Source organism: Nothoprocta perdicaria, unplaced genomic scaffold (genome assembly GCF_003342845.1).
Source record: "Nothoprocta perdicaria isolate Ctin4 unplaced genomic scaffold, notPer1 scaffold_290, whole genome shotgun sequence".
NCBI classification, from domain to species: domain Eukaryota; kingdom Metazoa; phylum Chordata; class Aves; order Tinamiformes; family Tinamidae; genus Nothoprocta; species Nothoprocta perdicaria.
Genome location: NW_020455522.1, coordinates 314,006 through 338,762, shown reverse-complemented (window position 1 = coordinate 338,762; position 24,757 = coordinate 314,006). Strand labels below are relative to the sequence as shown.

At 43.0% G+C, this 24,757-nt stretch overlaps 1 protein-coding gene across 1 annotated transcript in view; it reads right to left on the bottom strand.

The window, feature by feature from the left end:
• Window positions 1-24,757, bottom strand: part of SYNDIG1 (synapse differentiation inducing 1) — a 51,998-nt gene that overhangs the window by 22,922 nt on the left and 4,319 nt on the right. Inside the window, exon 2 of the mRNA XM_026041750.1 lies at window positions 13,713-13,850. Coding sequence (XP_025897535.1) covers window positions 13,713-13,850 — 138 coding nt within the window. The remainder of the gene's footprint in view (window positions 1-13,712; window positions 13,851-24,757) is intronic.

Sequence of the window (24,757 nt, the reverse complement as noted above, 5' to 3'; positions counted from 1 at the left end):
CAGGCCTGCATGAGGGCTGGCGGGTACATAGAAAAGTTCTTCCTCCTTGGGAGACAGAACATCAGTGAACTGGCCTTTAATTCAGAAAATCAGCTCTGCYGATGGCCTCACTCAGACCTTTTCCCTCCCAGTGGCCCAATTGCCAAGGAGCAGATGACACCATAGGTCTTGTCAGTAAAGAGCTTCTGGTTACAAAAGGTTAAAGTGCCTGGAGATGATTTGKCTGGACACAACAGTTCAACTTACGAGGCAGTATGTGTGAAATTGTCTGAATCAGTCTATATGATTTCCCCTGTTCTTTCTATACTTTCTATAAAAGTATGGAAAAGCACACTTTCTRTAAAAGAAAATAGCCACTTCATCCCTTTGTAAGAAACTTCATATACAGGACTTAAACATACTTATTCCCCATGAAGGAAACAGTTTGAAGCCCTGAATACCTTTGCTACAGGTAAACCTTCCTGAATCCATATGAAATGGGGCACCATTGGCTGCTTCTGTCCTCCCTCTTCTCTTTAAGTCCCTCTGCTGTTCCAAGGAGCAGAGAGAACCGAACCTCTCAGAGCTTTGTTTCCTTTGAGAAAAAAAAGGGCCTGTTTGCAATACACCATGAAAGGCAAATGTATCTCCCTTTGTAACCCAGCCACATTCTGGTGTCCCCATTTTGGTTCTCCAAGTTCTGAAATTCATACGTTTCTCACCCATTAGCGCAACAGCGTCTAAGAGAGCACAAGAGGAAAGGAAGTCTGACCTGCAGATTGGTAGTGGTCTGACCGCAACCAGTAGCGCTCATGTTCTTTTTCCAAGCTTGTTGCAACAGACTGTGCCAGCACATTTGTGCTTTCTGCAGGACAGGTTATTACCTTCTATACATTCTTTTATGCTCAGGAAGATCTTTCCTGATATAGAGCACATTGATATGAAGTCTGCATTAAAAAGATGGCCTGTCTGAACTATGCTGCTTTAATTAAAACAGTATAACTTCTGCTTGCAATTTATCCCTGATGGGCTTTGAAAATTGGATCATTCATTTATCCCAGGCCCTGGTAAATAGGAAATTTCCAAGTGAWGGAACACTGGGCCCAAGAGGCAGAGCGTGACTCCAAAGCACTGAGRGGCTGACAGCAAGACTACCAAAGCAGGAAAAGAGAAGCTCTTCAAATGGTCAGAGCTTTCTCATCACAGTCTCTTTCCAATAGACACCTTGTAGATGCTCCTCCTCTTGTAAATCAGTAGGAAGCAAGACTCTGTTCCTGCCCCTTTTGGGATATAATCATCTCCATGACAAATCTAAGTGGCTTGTGCTGCTTTCAAACCTGCTTACTGATGCTTTATGCCCTGACTATTAAAGGAAATATAACYGAGTCCTGTGCCACTATGAAATACATTAAAGATCAAACTACCCTATAAATCTAGGAGAGCGCAGTGTTGTTCCAACACTGAGTGAGCGCAGTTTTTACAGTACTCCTAACCCAGCTTGCTCTTGCTACCAAGCAGAGCAGTGACCCTCTCAACACACTGGCAAAAGTGCTTGATTAAGGGAGAAACCTCCAGTAAAATTCGCTGGCTTTGCTCAACATAATCCTCTTGCATATTGGCAGCAGTCATCTGCTCAAACACAGAAGGTCACGTACGTCCTGCTGCTTCAAGGGTGAGAGTTCTTAGAAAGAGGCATCCCCTACAGACAGCTGAGTCATGAGCGTGTATGTGAGAGTCCTTCTGCTCCTGAGATCACTTCTGAGATCACCTCAAGAAGAGTAGCCACTGTGGTGCCCCTCACCTATATGTAGCATGGATCAGACTATGGCTTAGGAGGCTCTTATATTCACATATGAACCCTGAGCTGAGGTACTCAGTTCCTCATCCCATGTCACAGTGAAAAACCCCTCCTTGAGCCTGACGTTTGCATAGATGCCACTTCATTCTTCTCTGCTTTCAACCTTTCTGCTGAATAACTTTAACCAATGTGTGGAGAACATAAACCTCTGCTTGCAATCCAYGAGTGGAAAATAGGCAAATACTATTAGCTATTCCCCAGACCGAATCCAATGCCCTGAAATAAAGAAACGAAGTGGAACTAAAACTGTTCGTCCCTGTTCCAGATAAAGTGCATACATGTGATCTGCTTAGTAATCAGCAGACCGATGAAGTGTGTATTATGGTTTGTTTGCTATTGGGCAACACAGAAATTAATAGAAATGGAGGAAGGAGTCATAAATAATCACCTTTCCTGACCTATCAGAATTTCTGAATTCCCTAAATCAACTTTTAAAGGCTGATAAAAGTTCCTGAAGTGCTGTCAGAATAAACAGGATATAGGAAGAATAAGAACTAGTGTCTATATGATTTAAATATTCCTCATTGTAATGGAAATCCTGAAAGCTCTAACAAGTGAGGAATTTATTTCCTGCAATTTAGGAATAACCACTATATGTCATGTGGTAAGAGCATCTTCACCAAGTTTACCTACCAGAAGCTTTCCAATGTAGGTAAGATTAAGAGATGATYGGAAAGGGACAGAGTATCCTCAGAGTCAGTCCTGCTTAAGCTGAGCCAACCTGTTACCACTGTGGCTCAGAGTGAGACTGAGTGGATGCACTGAAACATCAGCAAAGTTGATTTGGAGAGTAGTTTGACCTATATTATGGCAAAGTCCTATAAGGTCACCTAAGTTATTGCTTTACAAGAGCTTCTGTGTAAGTGCAAGCTTGTAATTAATTGCTTCATTAATTGTAGTCTGTAGAAGCCTACTTAGAACAATGGCATCTGTGCTCCAAGGTCAGGGAATGAGGACATATTCAGAAGAGTTATTCAGTGTGGTGTCTTGAATAAAATCCAGAAAGACCAGGCAGGTTTGATTAGTATTTAGTTAATTCAAAGTACCAGGTGTCTCTGGAGACCAAAGCCCATTTTCTGGGATATCACACCTCAGGGCATTTGGAAATGACTCTGTCTGCCATTATCAGCATGCCCTTGCCATAGGGAAGGAAAATGATGGGAGAAGTTACAAGGCCTGGTACTGGGAACAGGAAATTCTCCTCTAACTTTTGGGCCCCATGTTGGGGAGCAGGCATGCTTTCTACCAGAGATCTCCCAGTGGATCAGTGAGCAAGGAAATACCCAGATCCCAGCTTGKACTGGTTCCTTGGAGAGCCCTGGAAAAGAGAAAAAGTTCATCATCTCACGGTGATCTACTAAACATGGGAATCCTGATGGGCACTAGTGGAAAGACTTCTCAGGGAAAAGGAAGTTAGTGACTAGCCAGTGAGGCTGTTCCAGTCTGACTCTCCCGGGCATTAAATACTTTTTACATCTACAACCTATTTTGGAGACAGACRTACAACAGGAGCAGATCTCCTGAGGGGACTGTATATACTCAGCAGCCATCCCATAACTCTCAAACGCCTTCATTCATGGGGAAATAAAGAATTGCTATTGCTACAGGGAATGTTTTATATTTGGGAAGGAACTCCAAGGCGACTTGGGATGAATTAAAGACCTATACTTGTATATGCCAATGGTATCACCCCATCATTTATGCTCCATGGGTGACGTAGGGCACTTAGGYTTAGCAATYCCAGGTAACAACTGGTTTGAACTGAATCATTTAGGTCTGCATSCAAGGCAGGCAGCAGAGCAGGGACTTGTCTCCTTTCTCATACCAGAAGCCCTACTCTTTCATGCCTGCCCTCTCCTACTCTATTTGGAAGCTGAGTCTCTCTGAAAAAGAACATGAATTTACACTCACTGAAGCAACCCTGACCCTTCCACACTTCTTTGAGATAATACAAGAAATTACCTGGTGTGGAAAACATAATTCATAATTCATTGCTGATCACTCCACATAATGGGTATATTTTAACACCACATTGGCATGGGAAAAGAGGGGAGAAAAAAAGATTTCTGCAGTTTGAAGAAGTTGTGTTTTTCCCCCCTACAATCATATAAAATATTGAATTAGGTTTATTACCAACAGTACATTCAGACTATGTGTCTTGAAAGGTTCATTTTAATGCTCTGCGTACCTCTGTGGATTCACCTGGAGGCAAAATATCCAACAGAAGATAATGCTGTTTGGAGTACGAAACTGTCTTTGTGAACAATGCCATAATATTACGTAATGAACTAATCCTTCATTTCTCAGCAAAAAAGTTCAACCTTAGGCACAAAATGAACCAAGGGCTGGAACAAGGGTCACCACAGTCAGATAAGAAGTAGGACCAAGACTGTTTCCGATCAAGGCCAGAGTTATTGAAGGAGGAACTTGTTTGTCTGTCTKAACACTGTAGGCAGCGTGAATTTCTGGTGTTAGCATTGGGGAAACTGCTCTAACTTGGCTCAGTATCTTCTCCAGGGTCATGGGAACAAAATGCAATCTCTCCATCTACTTTAATGGGTTGGGTTTGCCTCCTGTTGGCTTTGTGGCTCTCAAGCTTTTTGGCAAACAAAGAATTTACAGAGGGGCACCTGGCCAGTGCCACTAGCAAAGGAAATCTTTCTCTTATTATTTTGCTTCCAGGGAYTATGATATGACTCTTCTTCCACACCTCAGTTTTCACTTGAAGTAATCCTTGCACTCAATAGAAATGTCTATAGGCTCATGGAGGGGAGGGTAACAAGCATTTGCGTTGCAGTAACACCTCGGAGCACAACCAGCCTGATGATGCATGCTGCTCGGGCACAACGGTTGGAAAAGGGAGGCCCTGAAGGATGTCTTGCTCTTTCAAACACCGCAGCAGTTCACACAACAGCCACCTGCCCCTCTTCTCTAAGAATCTGCCCTGCAGAAGTTCCCTAGACCCATCCATTCAGAATCATCAGGTAATCCAGTATTTATTGTGGGCAGAAGAGTCACTGCGCTAAGAAATGCAGTGCAGATTGTTAGATGCAAATTGCATAGCTACAGGAAGATCTTTGTCCCTTCCTTTTYGACTCCTTCTTGTATTTAATCCCGAAATACATAAAACCATTTCTTTTCTGCTAATGGGAAATCAGACAATCCAATAARGAGCTGGAAACATCTACTAGGCATCTTTGAAACTAGCCAATCAGTAGATTCRAACAGGAATGTTTTACTGCAGCCCGTTTGAAACACATACAGAGATTGCAATCACAAGTGATCAATTCATTTTGCTAAGCATCCAAACAAAGTAGCAATTCAGTAGCCTTCTTCAAAATTGCATCCGAGAGATAAGCAAGTAGCTTATTCAAGATTAGAATACAGTTCAGGGTCTATGGTATACAGTGCTGATTTCTCTGAAATAATGCGAAAAAAAAAAATCGGAGCACTTTGTAGGCTGCTTTTTAAGTTGTTAAACTTAAAAATCTTTGCTGTTGGAAACATCCATTAATTTTACTGTCATGTATTAAACGTGTCTGCTGTGTGTATTAAACATCAAATGTGTGTAGTTCCTTTCTTTTGTTTTTATTTTGGAAAAGGAGCCTGCCACTACGTTACATGAACAGCACTCCAAGTACTGCTCCAGAAATACACTGTGATTTCTTTATCACAGGACAACTCAGGGGACATCATCTATCACCTCGGATGAGAGCATTCCTCATGTTGCCTTGCCTTCTGATACAGCGACTGAAGCAGCACCCAAAGCTGGGGGCTTTTTGGCTCCCCAAACAACTGAACAGGTAGCGGGTTGGGCAAAATGGGGCAAGAAGTGGGGAGGAGGAGGATGTTCTCAGATTTRCAACTGATATTTTCTCACCCCTGTTTTTGCAGGGAAACCTACASAGGGGAAAAGAGCTTTCCAAACCCAATACTCAGTTGTTTTGGGACCCATGGCTCTTCTATATCATCTAAGTCCATTCAAAATTTATCAGCGCATTGTGGTGTTTTCCGTAGAAGTGGGACATACCATGAGTAGGCTTTGAGCTGATATAGTGGTCGCAGTGAGGGCTGAGATACCATACCAACATGTGCATGCCAAGCATGCATGGGAAGTGATCATCTGGGAAGAAGAAATTAGGAGCAACTTCTTCTGAGCATCAAGCTAGTTGCTTGGAAAAGTGCTTATCTTATCACTTTGTGATACTTCTTTGACTTAGGAAGTGTCTGAGACAGAACCAGTTACCAAAAAAAGCTTTKGAAAGCCTTGCTGGTGATAATTTTGCATTTCCCTTCACTTAGAAAAGCAGGGTGCCAAAGCATAGAGTGGTCTGAATCCCTGTGGGAACTGTTACAGAACCATGAACTTATTGATCTGTGATCACTGACAGCAGCTGAGGAGCTTCCTTCTTACTTCCAACAGCAAAATATGAGAGGCAACGGCTAAAAAAGGACATTAAAAAAAAAATCCTAAGGTGCCCAGAATATGTTATCCCATCCATAAATCTGCATGGATCTAAAGATTAGGTAACTCAGACCTTTGAGATCTGGCTGCTCTTGCAGAGATGGAAAGTGTTCTGTTTTCCAGGAGGAAACCAGTGACTGCTGTCCACAGCTCCACAACCCTACTCTACTAGAAAGTGCAAAATCGTGTGCCCTGCTCTTTTGCTTGGACTGGGAGCATGTTCCCTCTGCATCCACTCCTGGAATTTAATTCTCCCTGGAGGCTCTGCCTTCAAGGTTGTGAAAATTAAATATTTAGCTGGTATACCTCAGGCTTGCTAACACAAGTGCACAGGATGTCCCTGGTAACTGAATGTGTCCTCAATGCCTAAGATTAAAAAATGCAAGAGAAGACTAAAAGGTTGTTTAAACTCGATGAAAGATAAGCGCCTAAATGTAAGGGTGTTTGGACTCCCTCTTCAATTGTTGTGGAGGATTTGTTACTCTATTTTTTAGATGTCTCTATGAGAGAAGGGAAAAAAGGGCCTCTGAATGATTATGTGAATTGTACAGACACGCTAGGCTCAAAATTGTACAGACACGCTAGGCTTGCGCAAAAGCGCAAATAATCTGTTGAAATGACACTATTCTGCACTGAAATAATCCTCACTGTCTGTGAAATAATGAGCCAATAGATGAACAACAGAAAGTATTACCAGGATAAAAAGAAGGTGCCAAGAGGGAGTAATGTTTTACACCTTTGGAGTATGACTGCACTGATACAGCCCGGGGCTCCTGCTGTGTCAGCATCATGTGCAAGGCATTAGAATCTGACAGGGAACAATTTAATGTACAAAGTTTGCGACTGTGCGGGATGGTTTCATTAAAAGACCCCTCAAGTCCTCAAGCATTTCAGCTTGGTCTCATTTCAGGCCCAACAACTTCCTTGTAATTAAACATCTATATAATGAATTGAACCCTCCTGGGAATGCTACTTGTGAACTACCTTTCCAATTATTTAAAATCAGCTTAAGGGCTAAAGCAATCAGGCCATTCATTAATCTAATCCCCTTTTGTAGATGTGATTCGTGACTTGGAAATGTGACCACAAGATCAAAGGGACAAAGAGAATGACAAGGAAATTATACAAGATACTTAAAAAGTCCCCTGTCTCAAGCCATCACTGACAGCATATTGAAATCAGCAGATGCTGACATGCAACACACTGCAAATCACCATTTTTAGTGTGCACAAACCTCTTGCATCTCAGACATATCTACCCCAAAGGGAAGAGTTGGCAGAAGCAAATCTACGCACACTGCTGTCTGGGAGCCAGCTCCAGCTTGGAAGGCTGAGAATGGATGGGCTGTGAGTTGGTAATSCCCACTTCTGCATGGTTATAGCAGTCTAAAGCAGCATTACTTCTGGCAGCACCCCTAAGAATTGAAGGACAATGGCAAAACAAGACTTACTCTGCCACTCCATCTGGGGCTTGTTTTTCCCTCTCTGAAATGCACAGCAGTTGTAAGACCTGAACATCCTGGACTGTGTCAACCTTTGTGCAAAGTCAAAGAATTTCACCTACATGTCCTGAATATGGGGACAGGGACATCTACTGCACAACTGCTCTTCCAAGAATGAGAGACCTATCATTTTCACACAATGACATATGCTCTTGGCAGTCCCAGCAGATAGTTTGTGTCTACGCTGAAAACAGCAGGCACCTTATTTAATGTTAGCACTAGCCAATGCTAAATACAATTAGAAGATGGTTGCGCTATGATAGCTGTCTTTCTAGGACCTTGAAGGGCATATCCTTGCAAGTGCAATGCTTTCACTGGAGGACATACATATGCACTCATACAAAGATATTTTGAAAGCAGAGTTGCATGACCCTTTGCAAGTGATATTTACCCTCCATTTTCCTGCATAAAATCTTATTTTGAATAGTTTCAAACCCTGACAAACCTCAGGAATGAAGTCTAACATGCCAGGAGCCTCTCTTAGCCCTCCATTGCTATTGCTTGGGTTATGAATGCACCTGAAAACAGCTCAGCTCTTTCTTAAGGTGATCACTGAGGAAAAGTGCAAGTCTTAGAACATATGGCTTGTGCTGGTGAAGATCCCTAATCTCTCTGTGATACAAAGATCCAAGAGCTGTGGGCATCTGGAAATGAGGTCATGTAAGTGTGAACTGACCCAGTGTGAGTTTCTGGACTTCACTGAGTTCAGAAGACTGGAATAGACTGAAGGTGAAGAAGAGGCTGAGCAGACCTAGAATAGAAAAGCCATCCTATATCCAAGCAGTGTGACTGAGAGCAACAGCCTGGCTTTACATCAGGGATTGTGCAATTCCATACCTTAATCCAAGACACCAGAGAAGGGCTGTCTCCTACAAGGTGTAAGGAGGTTAAGCTCAACTTTCTTTGGAAGTCAGCTCCTTTGTAAAAGAGCACTACTTAGTCCAGGACATGACACAATGCTGAAAAATGGAAAATCCTTTTTGAAAATGTGAGAGACTGATCTCTGCTCACTAGCTATTCTCATTGCATTAGCTGTGCTGTGTAGCATGTCTTGCAAGTAACACTTGGTCGGTTACCCCACATATAACAAGCAAAGCAAAATACTCCAGGTTAGTTTTACTCCTTCTAGGGACCCTTCCATTTCAGATGCAAGGGGATGAAGCATCATACCATAAACTCATACTATGTAAAAACATAGTTGCATGGCTACGGATCTTGGCTTCTTGGCCATTCTCTCTYTTCTGACCCAGAAGTATGGGGCAAAGAGGATGAAAAAGCCAGGATGTAGTGGTAGAGCACCCACAGGTCTTACCAGCTCCACCAGCTAATTTGGTGGAGTGCAGCAAGTCACACCATTGGCCAGTCTTGTTTTTCACACTTGGGATGGGGTCCATAAGCCAGATTTCTAAAGAATAAGCCACAAATAGCACCTATCTGTTATCTACATGCTATTTTCAGCAGTGCTTAGATGTTAAAAGTTAACAACAACAACAAATATATACATATATATTCTTGTGTCCTGAGCTGGTAATCTTTGGTCTCTAATAAAGGATAAGTTTGTATTGTCTTCCCCCTTTGAGTGCAGACATGAAGATCATACTGTTCTACCTGGTGATTGATGAAAGAGGTCAAAATACACTTTTTTCAAGGCTTCTGCTTCTGAAATTTTCTGGAAAGTAATGAGGAGGTTTAGAAATTATCATAAAGAAAGACAAGCGACTGTTCAGTCTGATCATATAAGCCCTGCATCCAAAAAAAAGCAGGAGAAACCCATTTCACTGTTGCACAATTCCCTACTTATTCTTAAGGAGAATCCTAGCAATGATTTTTGGAGTTTTTCCTGCTTAAGAAATGCGTGGGTGCATTGAGGGGTGGTGGAAATAACCCCTCAATCATGGCATGAGGGATGTAATTGCCACATGGAATAAGTGCAGCAGACGGGAAGTGATTGCTCTCATGCATTTCGATGCAGTCTGCTGCCTCAAAGATTTTACGTTCTGCCAGCGAGGAAAGTGGGATGGGATTTGGAAAGCTATTTAAGCACCTAAGCATGCAGAGAAATGCCCAGTGGGATTTTCAAGTCTTTGTCTCTGCCTTTGGAAAAAAAAAACACTAAACCTTCCTTAGTATTTCTCAGGCTCAGAAAGCCAGTGGAAATCTGGCTTCTGTTGCTTGCAAAAAAAAAAAGACAAAGAGGGAGCAGCCAGCAAAAAAATTACGTTGCCCCAGGCAGTGAGGTTAAGCAGGAATGATTTAGAAGATGACAAAAATATTTCACTATCTGCAGGTTAGGGAGATTATATGGAAGCTGGGTGAAGGAAGTGTTACCTACTGCTGTCTCTGTCCTCAGACTCTGCTGAGGACTACAAGGGTGGAGGGTGCAGGGGAGCATCCTCCTCCCACCAGAGAGCAGATACAAAATAAAGTTCATTCCACACAGGCAGACCCTGCACAGCTGCATTGATAAACACAGATGGACTCCATGAGGCCTCAAGTCAGCAGCACCTCAGTGAGAACCTTAGTGGAAACGCTAAGTCCTGCATGGAGCAGAAGTAGCCTCAGCAGGAAGCACATTACTTTTTTGTAGCATGGAGAAAATCATGTTTTCAGTTCATAAAGAGCATCTGGGAAACCTTCTGACATCCATCCTTGTGCACTTCTTTCACTCCAAGACATGGACATATGCAGCATCAGTGCATTGCCAGGTGCTGTGAGGTTTGAGCTGAGAACACCTGCTCCTTTGGATTGCTGCGCACTGCAAATCTATCTTCTGCAAATCATGTCTAGAGTTGTAAATGCATTTCACTTGTAAAAAAGCCCTGTTTTCTAAAAAGTTTGCTAATAACACTAAATTCTGTCAAAAAAGCATCCAGCCAGTGCTGATGCCTTTACAGTTCCTGTTCTTGTATTTTTTCTCCAAAATATACATTTTTTTGTGTAGACCTACCCATGAGACTTCTTAAAGACTACAATTTTTATATAGAAAAGTAGCAGCAAAAAGGCTTGAATGCAAGTGCCAAGCTTTGTTCTTTAGTTATAGCTCTGACGTGTAAGACTACCCTTCTGTATTAATGGGGGATCTCAAATATTATTCAGTAATTCAAGTTAAAAGATCTATATAAATAGAAATCACATGCTAATAGGACATAACATTTTACTATCTCACATATAAAAGATCATCCTGAATGCTGCCTCGTTTCATCCAGTCTCTCACCTTGTTTTCCGAAAGAGGAAATGAAATACTAAGAACTGTCTTAATCCATCATTATACCTGTCAGTTATAGAAATGTCCATTAAGATTTTGCTATAGAGCAAGGCATTACCAAGACATGTCACTGTGAGAGGCCAGCATAAAATACAGTGGGAGGCCAACATCAAATACTACTAATGCAGGTTGTCATTTCTTAGGTCTAGCTGACCTTCATTATGGTTAGTTATGCAATTACGTTTTCCTGGATGCTGTTTCTTCATAACCCTTTAAATACTCTCAGGTTGATAACTCTAAAGTATGACTGTTAGTATTAGCCTTGCTAGGTATAGGATTTTGTTTAATTTTAGGTATTTCTCAGCCATACAAAGTTTTGATCTTCATGTGAGCTGACTAGCTTCTTCCACTGAAATGATCTTCCACTGGAAAATGCCAATTTGTTGATTGTGGGGCTTTGCAGAAGTACTGGTTTCAGTGAAGCCTCATGGTTTCTCAAAGCCGTGATGGACCTGCCAGAGGGGAAGACATCCAGCAAAGAGATCTCTGGGAACTGGGGAATCAAACAGACTAAGATCTGCTGGACCAGGCTGAGTAAGGGTTTGACCGTCTTTCTGTACAAGGTTTGAGAAGGGACTTCTCAGCTTACTGACAGGTACAGAAGGCTTTGACATTCCTAAGGGAATGTGAGGAAGAAATGTGAGGAAAGGAGTGTGTAGGGGTGGGATGATGATGATGTAGGGGTGGGATGATGATAATCTTTTCGGTGGGGAGAAGGGAAAAGATTTCTACTTCCAAAGCAAAAACAGAAATAGAAGTCAAAGCTCCTCAAAAACTCAGTCCTTTTTCTGCCCTGTATCTAACAAAAGTATACCTTAATGAATCCAAGGGGACAATTAACAAAGATTTATTTACTGTCTAGCAAATGGATAAAAGCAAAGCACCTGTCTGACCTTTTTGCTGATGGCTTCTTGTTTTAAGGAGTTCAGCACTTCCCCATCATTATGCTAAACCAATCCAACATGTATATTTCAATATATTTTTTTCAATAACCAAATCCTTCAGCACAATATGATGGTCTCTTCTTGGCCTTCATGTGATCTTTGCCACCTTTGATATGCTGCTCGTGAAGAAGTTTCTGGGATCAGTCAACATAGTGTGTCTCAGCATATTTGGCTTCTCAGCCATGATGGTTTTTAGTACTTTATTATGCTGTTTGTTTTCCTTTGAGTGGAGTGGCCTGTTTTTACCATCCAGATAAAACTAGCTAGCCATCTCCAGGCCTCTTGAAGGAATATGACCACAAGAAATTGATTAATGCACTATTTTCCCCAACACAAAGCCAACACAAGCATTGTGTCAATACCGCTAGGCTCAGTACTCTTCTTTAGCTGAAGCATCAATAAAAGATCCTGCCTAGCCCAAGTGTGCAAAAGGCATGGCCATTAAAGCTGCTGACAAATCTCTCTCCTTGAGGGACTAAGCTGCAGAATGCCAAAGCACATGTGCTTCCCACCTGGTTTTTCATTTGTTACTGCCATTATTATCAGAAAAAAATTCCTTGACCTAAACTTGAGAAATAAAGAGCACTCAGACAAGGAAATTTGTTATTTTTCCACTGGATAAATTTCTGTTGTCTCAGAGGCTTGAAAGTTCATTGAAAGACACTTCACTGATAGTAAAAAAAAATAATAAATAAGGTAGTGCCCTACCTCTTTTCTTTGATATTAAAGACTAGCATTCTGATCTAAAGTGCCTGGTCTGGCTTGACAAATAAGTGCCTCAGAGCAGGCAGATTAGAAAGGCAAGCTGGAAAGTTAATGACTTGGGGTCTGTGGAGCACACACTGTAGCTTCCAATAGGCCTTGCCACCATCAGTAAATAGAAACATAAGTGAACATTTCCGTGTAGCCGCTGAGGAGACTATTAGATGAGACTCCTTTTGTGTCATGTTATGTTATCTGCCATGCTGAGAAAGAAACTCAGTAATTACTCTGCAGGCACTTGTGAAGACATACTTGTCGAAACAAATGATGAGGCATTAGGTGGTTGTTAGGCAGAGGCTAGAGACCAGCAAGCTCTTCTTAGGAAGGAAACAAACCAAAGCACTATCACTTCTCTGGCAAAAAAAAAAAAAAAAAAAAAAAAAAAAAAAAAAAAGGCCATATTAAAATTGCACCAGGGGAACAAACTGAGCATTTTTTCATAGAGAAAGGTTTTCCTGTAAAACAAATCCACTTCTGAGGAAGAGAAATATTATCTCTTTTTGCTTCTAGAAGGATATTAACCAGTTTTATTTTCCAGATCATCAGCTTGGGAAATAACAATTTGTTTTTTCCCAATGGGAAACATAAGCATTTAATATAGAAAAGTGGTTTCCAATAGAAAATCATGCCCACAGAAAATCCCTGGCCAGACACTGCACAAGGTGACATGGAACCTGACTACTGCCAAGCAAAACCTAAAATATCCTATAGTTTTTTCCGTTTGTAAAATATCTCACAAAACAAGCACCATTACCATGGAAATACATCAAGTGGGGTAAAAAAATTGCACGTCACCCTGCCTCCTACCACCCCGGGAGAGTGTTTGTCCCATGTTTGGATCTTATCTTGAGTCTTGGTGAGCTTTCCTTGCTGTTGTGAAGTCATAGACACTGCTTGGATGTAAAACTTTGAATTAGCAGGAGGTGTTTTTGCATTACCTCATGGGACAGGTAAAAGGCAGCAATTCCCAGTGGCCAGAAGCAGCAGAGCATGGAGAATACGGTGAGGCCAAGATGGTCTCTTGGTGGCATCATCAGGAAATTGTCTTCGCTCTCAGTATCACTTGAGTAATCACTCTGGAAAAACAAGGGAGAGAGAGGTGTGAATGGCTGATTGATTATATCATTACTACTTCTCTGTCATGGGGACACGTACGTGCATAAAATTCTCCCCAGTCCTCCCATGGCATTTCTTTCACGAAGAGCCCAGCTTTCCTCCAGTGGAAGGAAAAGGTGGAAAGTCTTTCCATCTACAGTGGAAGACTTGGGGTGCCTTTTTTGTGAGGACCTCATCCTGAGGTCTCTAAGATTTGAACTGCAGGTGCCCTGTCAACATCAGTGCTTGGGGAACCACTCCCAGTTTAGTGCTGGGAAAGTCCTGCAGACATATGAAAATTTCCTAATAGTTCCTTATGTTTCATGAATGAGAGAAAACAAGTCTGTCTATGTGAAGTGGAGCACCTGAAGCATAATGTCACCTATCTAATGCAGCAGGAGGTGTAGAAGTTGTGTGGTCTGCATCTCCTGGGCGAAAAATAGCCTCCTGGTATTGGTATCTAGGTTTATTCCTCCCTAGGTGCAGGACTCTGCACTTGCCTTTTTTGAAATTCCTGAGGTTCCTCTCTACCAAACTCCCAGGTCACCCAAGTCTTGATGCCATGGTAGAAGTGACAAAGCTACATTTGGCATAAATTCAATAAAATCCTGCCACTCAAGAGACATATCCTGAGGCTGTTGTACACTTTTTGAGCTTAGTGATGTACCTTTCTGCTTTAATTTTCAGACCTGGTTACTTAAGTCATCATTAAAACCAATGAGCTTTCCTTTCAAGAGTAAAAGAAGAGAGAGTGGGGTGGGAAAAGTCACAGCGTTTCTGAAATTGTCTCTCTGAACAATGCCCTTTGCTGAATTTCATGAAAGGGAAGAGACAATAGAAAAAGCTTTTGATTATCCAGTTTTTGGCTGATTTTGTGTCTATGGAGACTACCTGTCTGATATTTCAAACAATCTTTTCTTTTAGATGAAGATGAAACAGAGCAAAGATTTCCAGATAACATTGATCAAGTGATAAACCAGAAAATTACCAGTTATGCTGCTTTCTAAAGGGATTAAACACTCTCAAGGTGGTGGAATCATGACATTTTTGAGAGTTTCCACTTAGAGAGGAGAGGCGCTTATTAGATTGCAAGAGAATAATAGCAGAGGTTTTCCTGATTATGTCAACATAAAAACTCTTACCAGGAAATATTAAGTCACCATAGTTATAGACTAATTCAATAGTAGATTCACGCTGTGAATCCAATTTCAATGGTTGAAGTCCGCATAGGAATAGGAGGTAAAGGTACATAATGGAGCAGATGACCTGACTGTCAGTCACCAAGAGTGACAGAATAATTTTCATCAGAAAGCTCTCTGAGCGTTCTAGCCAAGAAAGAAACCAGAAGAGCCTAAAAAAAAAAAAAAAATCATAAATCTCAAATCAAATGAGATTTATGTGCTTCTTTCTCTCAGCCAAAAATCCATTCCTTCAATCAAAACTCCCTCCCTAATATTCCTTTTTATTACAACATTCTCCCTGCTATGCTCAAGCCTGAACTTTTCATAATTACTTCACAATTTCAGTAATCTGACTGAAAGCTTCTAACCATTGCAAAATAATCTAGAGAATAACATGGCTAATAATTTTCAAGGGTCAGGTGCTGAGCAAAATTATATAGACAAGTCTGTTTTTTCTTTTTTCTTTGGATTGGAGGAGTTTAAGCAGTCCGAAATATCAAACTGTAATTTTTTCCTGATAGAGATGTACCACCAAATGCATTTCACAGCTAAAAGATAGGTGGTCAAAACAAACACAGGTATCCAGAAGGGATNAAAAAAAAAAAAAAAAAAAAAAAAAAAAAAAAAAAAAAAAAAAAAAAAAAAAAAAAAAAAAAAGAGCATTCCTTTCTTGGCTGTGACTTTTTATTCAGAATAGAGCAAAGGCCCCTAATATTTACTCTACTAGTGATTCCAATTAGTCAGGACCTTTATCACTGAGGTGATAAAGTCATGACTAAGTTACCCTGTCTGAAAGAGCTCTTTTATCCTATCCATCATGAAACATTTTTTCTTGTGAGGCTAGGAAAATCTTAGGATGGAAACAAGGCCAATGCAGACAAAATACATCCTAATGAAGCAGTAACCAAATACGGGACAAGAGACWTCAGGAGATAAAGAACAGCAGCAGCAGCTGAGAATTTTTTCAGGATGTTGAGAGACTGAGTTCTTTGCAGATGGGACATCTGATCCCAAAGACTTATGCTGCTATTTATGCAACCACTTCTAACCACAACAGAATCACAGAATCACAGAATGGTTAAGGTTGGAAGGGACCTCTTTGGAGATCATCTACTCCAACCTTCCTGCTCAAGCAGGGACAGGGTGGCATCCAGGTGGGTTTTGAAGACCTCCAGAGAAGGAGACTCCACAACCTCCCTGGGCAGCCTGTGCTGGGGCTCTGTCACTCTCACACTAAAGAAGTTCTTCCTCATATGGAGATGAAACTTCCTGTATTTCAACTTACACCCATTTCCCCTTGTCTTGTCACTGGCCACCACTGAGAAGAGCTTGGCCCCTTCCTCCCTACATTCACCCTTCAGGTATTTACACATATTGATCATATCCCCTGTCAACCTTCTCTTCTTAAGTCTAAACAAGCCCTGCTCACTTTCCTCATATGAGAGATGCTCCATTCCCTTAATCATCTTGGTTGCACTCCACTGGACCCTCTCTAGAAGCTCCACATCCCTCTTGTCCTGGGGAGCCCAGAACCGTACCCAATACTCCAGATGTGGCCTCAGTAGAGCTGAGTAGAGGGGCAGGATCCCCTCCCTCAACCTGCTGGCAACATCATCCTGATGCAGCCAGGATCCCATTGGCCTTCTTGGCCACGAGGGCACACTACTGACTCATGGTCAACTTGTTGTCAATCAGGACTCCCAACTCGCAGAACTGCTTTCCAGCAGGTCAATCCCTAATTTGCAATGGTGGCTGGGATTATTCCTCCCCAGATGCAGGACCCTGAAGTTGTCCTTGTTGAATTGCATGAGGTTCCTCTCTGCCCAACTCTCCAGCTTGTCCAGGTCCCTCTGAATGGCAGCACAGCCCTCCGGAGTGTCAGCCACTCCACCCAGCTTGGTATCATCCACAAACTTGCCCAGGATGCACTGTGTCCCTTTGTCTAAGTTGAACAGCACTGGGCTCAGTACTGAACCCCAGGGGATACCACTGGTCACAAGCCTCCAATTCCACCAGTGGAATTGGACTGGGCCCCATTTATCACCACACTCTGAGCTCTGCCATCCAGCCAGTTCTCAATCTACCTCACTGTGCACTCATCCAATCCACACTTCCAGAGTCCTCCAATGATGTTAGGGGAGATGGTGTTGAAAGCCTTGCTGAGACCAAGGTAGACAACATCCACGGCTCTCCCCTCATACGTCCAGCCCAGTGTCCCATTGTAGAAGACTATCAGGTTGGTCAAACATGACTTCCTTTGGGTGAATCCATTCTAACTATTCTTGATCACCTTTTCCTTCACATGCCTACAGATGCTCTGTAGGATGAGCTGTTCCATCATCTTTCCAGGGACAGAGGTGAGGCTGAGCAGCCTGTAGTTTCCTGGCTCCTTCCTCTTGCTCTTTTTGAAGACTAGAGTGTCGTTGGTTTCTTCCAGACCTCTGGCACCTCCCCTGCCTTTCAAAGATGATGGAGGGCAGCTGAGCAATAGCCCCTGCTATTTCCCTAAGCACTCTTGAGTGCACCCCATCTGGGCTCACAGATTTATGGGTGTCCAGTTTGCCTAAATAAGCCCTAACCCAGTCCTCCTCAACCACTGGAAAGCCTTCCCCTCTCCTGGTTCTCTCTCTTTTATCTGGGCTCTGTAGTTCATGGGGGCTAACCTTAGCAGTAAAGACAGAAGCAAAGAAGGCATTTAGTAACTCTGCCTTCTCTGCATCCTGTCACCAAGGCACCCTCCCCATTCCTAACTGTGATTATCCCAGTAGCTGTCTGGGTGTTTGAAGTCCCCCATTAGGAACAAGGCCTGTGATTGGGAGGCTTCTTGCAGCTGCCTGTAGAAGGCCTCATCCAGTTCTTCTTCCTGGTCAGGACGTCTGTAGTAAACTCCCATGACAGTGTCACCCCTGTTGGCCTTCACTTTAATCTTTACCCATAGGCTCTTGCCTCACACTTTGTCCTCTCCTGTGCTGAGCTCCATACATTCCAGTTGCTTTCTCACGTAAAGAGCAACTCTGTCACCTCGCCTTCCTGGCCTGTCCCTCCTGAAAACCTAAAGCCCTCCATGGCTACATTCCAGTCATGAGAGCTGTCCAACCATTTCTCAATAATTGCAATGAGATCATGGTCCTGCACGCATCTCCAGTTCCCCTTGTTTATTCCCCATGCTGCATGGGTTTACACAGGGGTATTTGAGTTGGGCTGCCATTGTGCCTCTCATTCTGTCTGGGGCAGCTGCAACTTGACTATGTGGCCTTCAGAACTTCTCATATTTTGTCATTTAGCCTCTTCAGTCTTAGGGCGCCCTTCACAGAGCATGGCATTAGGCTGCTGTGAATGGCATGACAGGCCATTGGCTACCATCTCATCTGCTTCACCGATGATACTCCCCTTCCCCCTCAAATCTAGTTTAGAGCCCTCTTGACGAGCCCTGCTAGCTCATGACCCAGGGCTCTCCTCTCCTCTCCCTTTGAGAAAGATGGATCCCATTAGATGTCATCATGCCTGATGACATATAAGGCTTCCTGTTACTGAAGAAAACAAAGTTGTGGCGATGACACCAGCCACGGAGCCATATAATGGTGGACTGTGTTCTGCTATTTCTTTCTATATTGCTGCCAGCACTGGGAAGAATGGAAGAGAAAATGGGCTGTACGCCTGTGTTCCTGATTGTCTGCCCCAGTTCTCTAAAGTCCCTTTTGATTGCCCTGAGGCTTCGCGTTGCTGCTTCCTCTCCTCCCACAGGTAGGACCATCAATGGATAATAATCTGCAGGTTGAACCAGGCTGGGAACAACACACAGAGAATGTTTGCAGAAGACACTTCAAATGAAGGTCTGTCTGGAACACATATCTGCATGCTTAAACATGAAAGATGTGTTCTGAGATACACAACTACACTGCTCTATCTGCTCCCCATGTAAGAAGTTGCAAGGGGTACAAACACTTGCACAAACAGCACGGTAGCAGAAATCACAAAATGTTCTCTGGAGAGTGGAGATCTCCCAATTCCAATGGATCATTTGTAGCAAGACTAGTTACAACGACACAAACTCCCCTCATCCTTGCTGAATACTGCTGCATCTTGAATACTTCTCCAGCACGCTCGGAGTGCAACTGAGAAGACAGCACAGGATGAACCAGTCTCCAGACTCAGTTTAGCTGCAGAGGTGTTATGGTTAATGAAGAGGTGACCAGGAACACAGGAACAGACAGGCAAGACTACTGCTTTGCCGACCAGAAGGTTGTGCCCAAAGGAATTCTCCCCAGATCATGAATATATTGCAGAAAGCACAGTGCCCTAAACACAGGAATGTCGATTACAGTGATGACAAAAAAAGGAAAACAGCCTTTTCCCTCCCTCCCTTCACCACTCCCTTCCCCTCTTCCCTCCTCCTTTTTTCCCCCCTTCCTTTCTTCCTCCCTGCCTCCCTTCTTCCCTCTTTCCCTCCCCCTCCCTTCTTCCTTTTCTCACTCCCTTGCTTCCTCACTCCCTTCCTTCCCCCTTTCCTTCCCTCCCTTCCTCCCTCCCAGCCTCTATTTATTCCTCCCTTTCAGTCTCTTAGTGCCTGCATGAGTAGATCATTTCTCCTCAGAGACAATTTCTCTGTTTGTCAGAAAAGCATGAGAAATGCCAGTGACTGAAAGTGGAATTGATCAAGAGCAGACACAAAGGTGCAGATTTTTAACAGAGAGAGCGCTGAACATTTTTCTGCAGTTGTCATGGATTTTCTTATTATTCAAAGACCTTTTTCAAATTGAGGTTAGCTATCCCTAAAAGCTACGTGTTTTACCTCAACCAGAACATGATGAATGAACAAAGGCTCTTCAGACAGCTTTCCATAGACTGCCTATGATGTGCTGAAGCCTGGACTTGATGGTTGCTTAAACCCATCTAATATTAAAACTTAGTGACACTGGCAAAGTCAGGCAGTAATGTCTGTTGCAAATTATAGCTGCCAGAAACTTCTGGTGGATTTTTCAAGAAACACTCCGTTTGGTTTTACCCGTTTCTTCCCTTTAAAGCAACCAGTTCAGCAAAACACAGTACATACAAAACAAATTTTGGGGATGGCTGTATGGGTTCTGCTGCAAATACAAACGCTCCATTTTTTTGTGTTCTGTTTTTGACAAGGACAAATACAAGATTGACTCTAATATAATGTATGTTCAGTTTCCTTCTTCATAAAGTCTATCTCCATATTATGGTTAAATACAATCTGACTAGCACACCTCACTTCTTTGCTCTTCTGGAGGCAGTCTTAGTTCACCTGCATGGATCTGGTAAAAAAGCAGCCCTGCTAGATGGTGACAGAAGGGCTGTATTTTATCACTACTCTGTCTCAATATCCTTTCAAGTTACTGAGCACCATCTGGATGACACATACTCAAGTGATGACAGCTCCTAAAACCTGCTGCAATCATGAATTCTTTATCCTGATGTTTTACATTGTTTTCTTTTTTTCCTATTATTTTACATTTTGCAGTTAGTTCTATACAAATTTAAAGGTATTTTAATGATCCGTAATCCACCAAGTATGACTTGGTCCAAATTGGTCTTGCTCACCAGCTCTCATTCTGAAATGCATTGTCGATCAAATAGCCAGCCTTTCAGGATTTACTTTCATGAGTCTTCCCTCGCTTTGTGTAACACAACAGTCCCCGTGTAGGAATGGTTTTTGACCTTGCAAAACCAAACACATCAGTGGCTCAACCTCAGTGCTGCTGCTGAGACCATTATTCCTCCTTCCTCCTGGGAATTTGATCATCATCTCCCTTGTGACACTTTCTAGACACCCACATCCAGACTATCCATGGCTCATCAGCAACTTGCATTCAGCATGGTGCCTCTAGAAGGGGATCAACACAGAGTATACACACCACCAACACAGAGGAAATTCTCCTTATCTTTGTGTGAGTGACATCCAACCCACTTTGCTCCCTAGACTTCTTTGAATTCACGGGGAAGCCACATATGTATCACAGTATGTTCATGTCCTGGCAGATGGGCCAGCAGCTGGAAGTAACAACTGACTCTCAGTAGCTTATGCTGTGAAGTGTTAAGAAGGGTGAAGCTGCTGCTAATGCAATGTATTTTGGTATTGTTACTCATTGTGTCAAAAGGGGACTTGTTTGATGGTCCCCAATGGAGAGCAGCTCTGTTGAGAAGGACTGGGTGTCATGGTGAATGACAAGATGACCATGAGGAAACAGTGTGCCCTGGTGGACAAGAAGGTCAATGGGATCCTGGGATGCATCAAGAAGAGTGTCTCCAGCAGGTCAAGAGAGGTGATTGTCCCCCTATACACAGCCCTGGTGAGGCCACACCTGGAGTAGTGTGTCCAGTTTTGGGCTCCCCAGGACAAGAGGGATGTGGAGCTGCTGGAGAGAGTCCAGCGCAGGGCTACGAGGATGATCAGGGGCCTGGAACATCTGCCCTATGAGCAAAGGCCGAGAGAGCTGGGTCTGTTCAGCCTGGAGAAGAGAAGGATGAGGGGGGGACCTGATCAGTGTGTATAAATACCTCAAGGGAGGCAGTGAGGAGGAGGGGGCAGCCTCTTTTCAGTGGTGGACAGCAATAGGACTAGAGGACACGACCACAAACTGAAGCGCCAAAAGTTTCACAGGAACTTAAGGAAATACTTCTTGACTGTGAGGGTGACAGAGCCCTGGAACAGGCTGCCCAGAGAGGCTGTGGAGTCTCCTTCTTTGGAGATCCTTAAAACCCGCTTGGACGCAGCCCTGTGCCACGTGCTCTGGGTGACCCTGCCTGAGCAGGGGGGTTGGACTAGATGATCTCTGAGGTCCCTTCCAACCGTAAGCATTCTATGATTCTATGAATGAGGGAGCTGACCATTTCCATGGTCAGCAGACATCAAATTCATGCAAGTGGCTGCTTATTGCAGGAGCACAGAAGGGGTCGCCACCCCATCACCTGAGGACATGGTCTCACCATTGTCTTTTGGAGAGGACTGGGGAGATATGCCTCTTCCCTGAGATAATTTAGCTAGAAGAGTAACAGTGCACAGCTCAAGGTGGGGGAGGTGACACTTCAAGCCTGCTTGGGCTCTGAGTGACAACAATAAAGCAGAAGGTCTCTCAACATAGCTGATTGTTCTCATTTTGCTTTATAGCTTACTTGACTTGCTTTAACTTTCAAAGCTTAAGTAGCATTCCCCCATCMCTTACTTTTGCAAGTGGCACCCTGCTGTTCATTCACAGTCCCTACCACCTACATGCTGGGGCTTGGGGACCTCACTGTGTCATGTCGGAGTGGCAACTCAGAGAAGTCATGATGGAGGAAGGGAATTGTTCTGGGCCTTCGCTATGATTAACAAACTTCACTGAAAGGCATTTGAAGACTACTGAAGGTGACTTCCTAGCCATGCTTCCTTCACCAAGGTCAGCATGCCATACTGCTTCACATGGCGCAGTATCTCTAGACTCCATTGGGTTCTTCTTTAAGGGAGAAAAATAAATCAAATGTTAATGAAGCATAATCATTCTTGTAAAGCATTAATATTGTGCCTGTTGAGGCATAAAGCATGCCCTATAGGGTCACACCAATGGTCCATCAAGCCCTGCGTTCTGCCTCTCACAGCAGCAGCAGGACATGCTATGTAAGAAGCACGTATAAACCTGGCTACCTTGTCTGCAGCACCCCTGTGCTCCCCAACCATCCACAGCTCTTGCATGAGAGATGTTAGAAAGAATAACCTTACCAATTCCTTTTTGATATCTGCTTGTGGATTCCTTGTCCATGAGTTTAATCTCCTTTGAACCTGTTGATCCTCCAATACCTACCAATACCTTGTGGCAGCAAGTTCACCAAGTTTTACTACCCATTTTGTAAGGAGTGATTTTCTTCTGTTTGTGTTAAGGCAGTTTCTTACCAGAATCCTTGAGTGTTCACTAGTTCTACTATTACAGGTTTGGTGAACAAAAGCTCTGAATTCATCCTAATCTTCACCTTTTGTATTTTGTAGAACTGGCTCCTATATCCCTAGACTTACCAAAATGGAAAGTCACAATCTTTTTCACCCCACTTTTTGTAAGTGGGCTGCTACATTCTCTTAATCATTTGAGTTGCCCTTTTCTGCCTCCATTATGTCTTTAAGAAGCTGGGGCCACAGCTGCACACACCACTCCAAATGTGGGTGCACTGAACTTTTAGGTAGTGGCTTGCCCTCAGCCTTGTTGCTAGAACTATTCTTTATAATATTGCCCAATTCATTGGATTGCTAGCTCACYCTGAGCACTGCTCTCTGAGACTTCACATGACTTGTCTACAGTCTCTTACTTGGGTTGTAGCTCTCAGTTACAAGCTCGGCATCATGTCCACATGGATCATTTTTCTATAAATGTATTATTTTCTGTTTATTTGGACTCAGATGCTTCCATGTTGCCTATCCATTTTTTGTGGTTCTATGAGAGTTGTTATCCACTGCCAAAACATCCAAGTACCCAAAAGAGTGTAATACAATCCACAAACTTCGAGATTTTTCTTTCATTTTCTTCTAACAACTGCCTTAAGAGGCTATTGATGAAACTCTTGAATAAAATTAGCTCTAGCAACAATTCCTACTGCTGCCTTCTCTCTATTCTCAAAAATGATCATCAAACCCTACCCTCCTCCTGAAGTCATCTGGAGGTTTATGTCCTAAGCTGAACTCTTTAAAAGATGAAATTATTCAGTTCATAATTCACCACCTCATATGCAAATTTCATGTCCTCTCATAAGTCATCATGCCACACCTATCCTCACAGCAAGATGTTTGAGCACACTGCTGAAAGAACCATTGAGGCTTGACATAGGCTTGACAAGCTTTGCCCTTGGCTCCATCCCTTTTGTGTAATTTCACATCACCATGGAGAGCACCTGGGAAAGAAGAGATTGTCTAACCTAAGATCAGGAGGCCAAAGGTTGCATGGAGGAATCAGAATCATTATGTCCAGGGTTTATTTATGAGTGTTATCAATTTTGACCTTCTAAGATAAAACTGACTGCAAAAGTCTTCAACTCAGCATTGACTTGCAATACTGCATTTTAAAGCAAAGCTGGTTGGAGGCACAACAGCAGCCCAGTGTTGCCTCTGGAACCAAAAAAAAAAAAAAAAAGAACAAAATACCTCCAAAAAAAGGACAAATTGATGGGATGCCAAACATTCAGAAAAGAAAACTTCATTTCTCACCTGAAAGAAATAATGACAAGAAGGAGCCGTGACAACCAAATTGCAACTCAGAAGAATGCAAGGATTCTGAAGGAAGAGAGAAGAAATACCGCACAGTTTGTCGTGCTGCACTGAAGTCAGGCTTTAAAGCTTGGTGTTCCTGGGACGTTCAGTGCCCCAGGCAATCTCCAATGTCCAAGTCTTTCTGGATGACTGCTGCCAGAGGGGGAGGCTTGGGACACAACAGCTCTACTCTTCTCAATACAAAGCAGGATTTTCCAATTCTGTGCAAGGCTGGTGGCTGACAGCACTGAAATAATACATGCCTGTCATGGGGCAACGTGTGCGCAACCCCCCTTCAGAGTCTTCTTTTTTCTTATTTTTCAGAAAAGACAGAGATGGGAGGTCCTTGGCGTTGCAGAAAAGATGGATTAGATGGAAGAGATCCACTTAGGATCCACCTCTGACTTTATATTTTTAGGCTGAGCTTGGAGGAATGACTTTCACGGCAGCATGAAGCTCTTTGCATGGGAAAAAA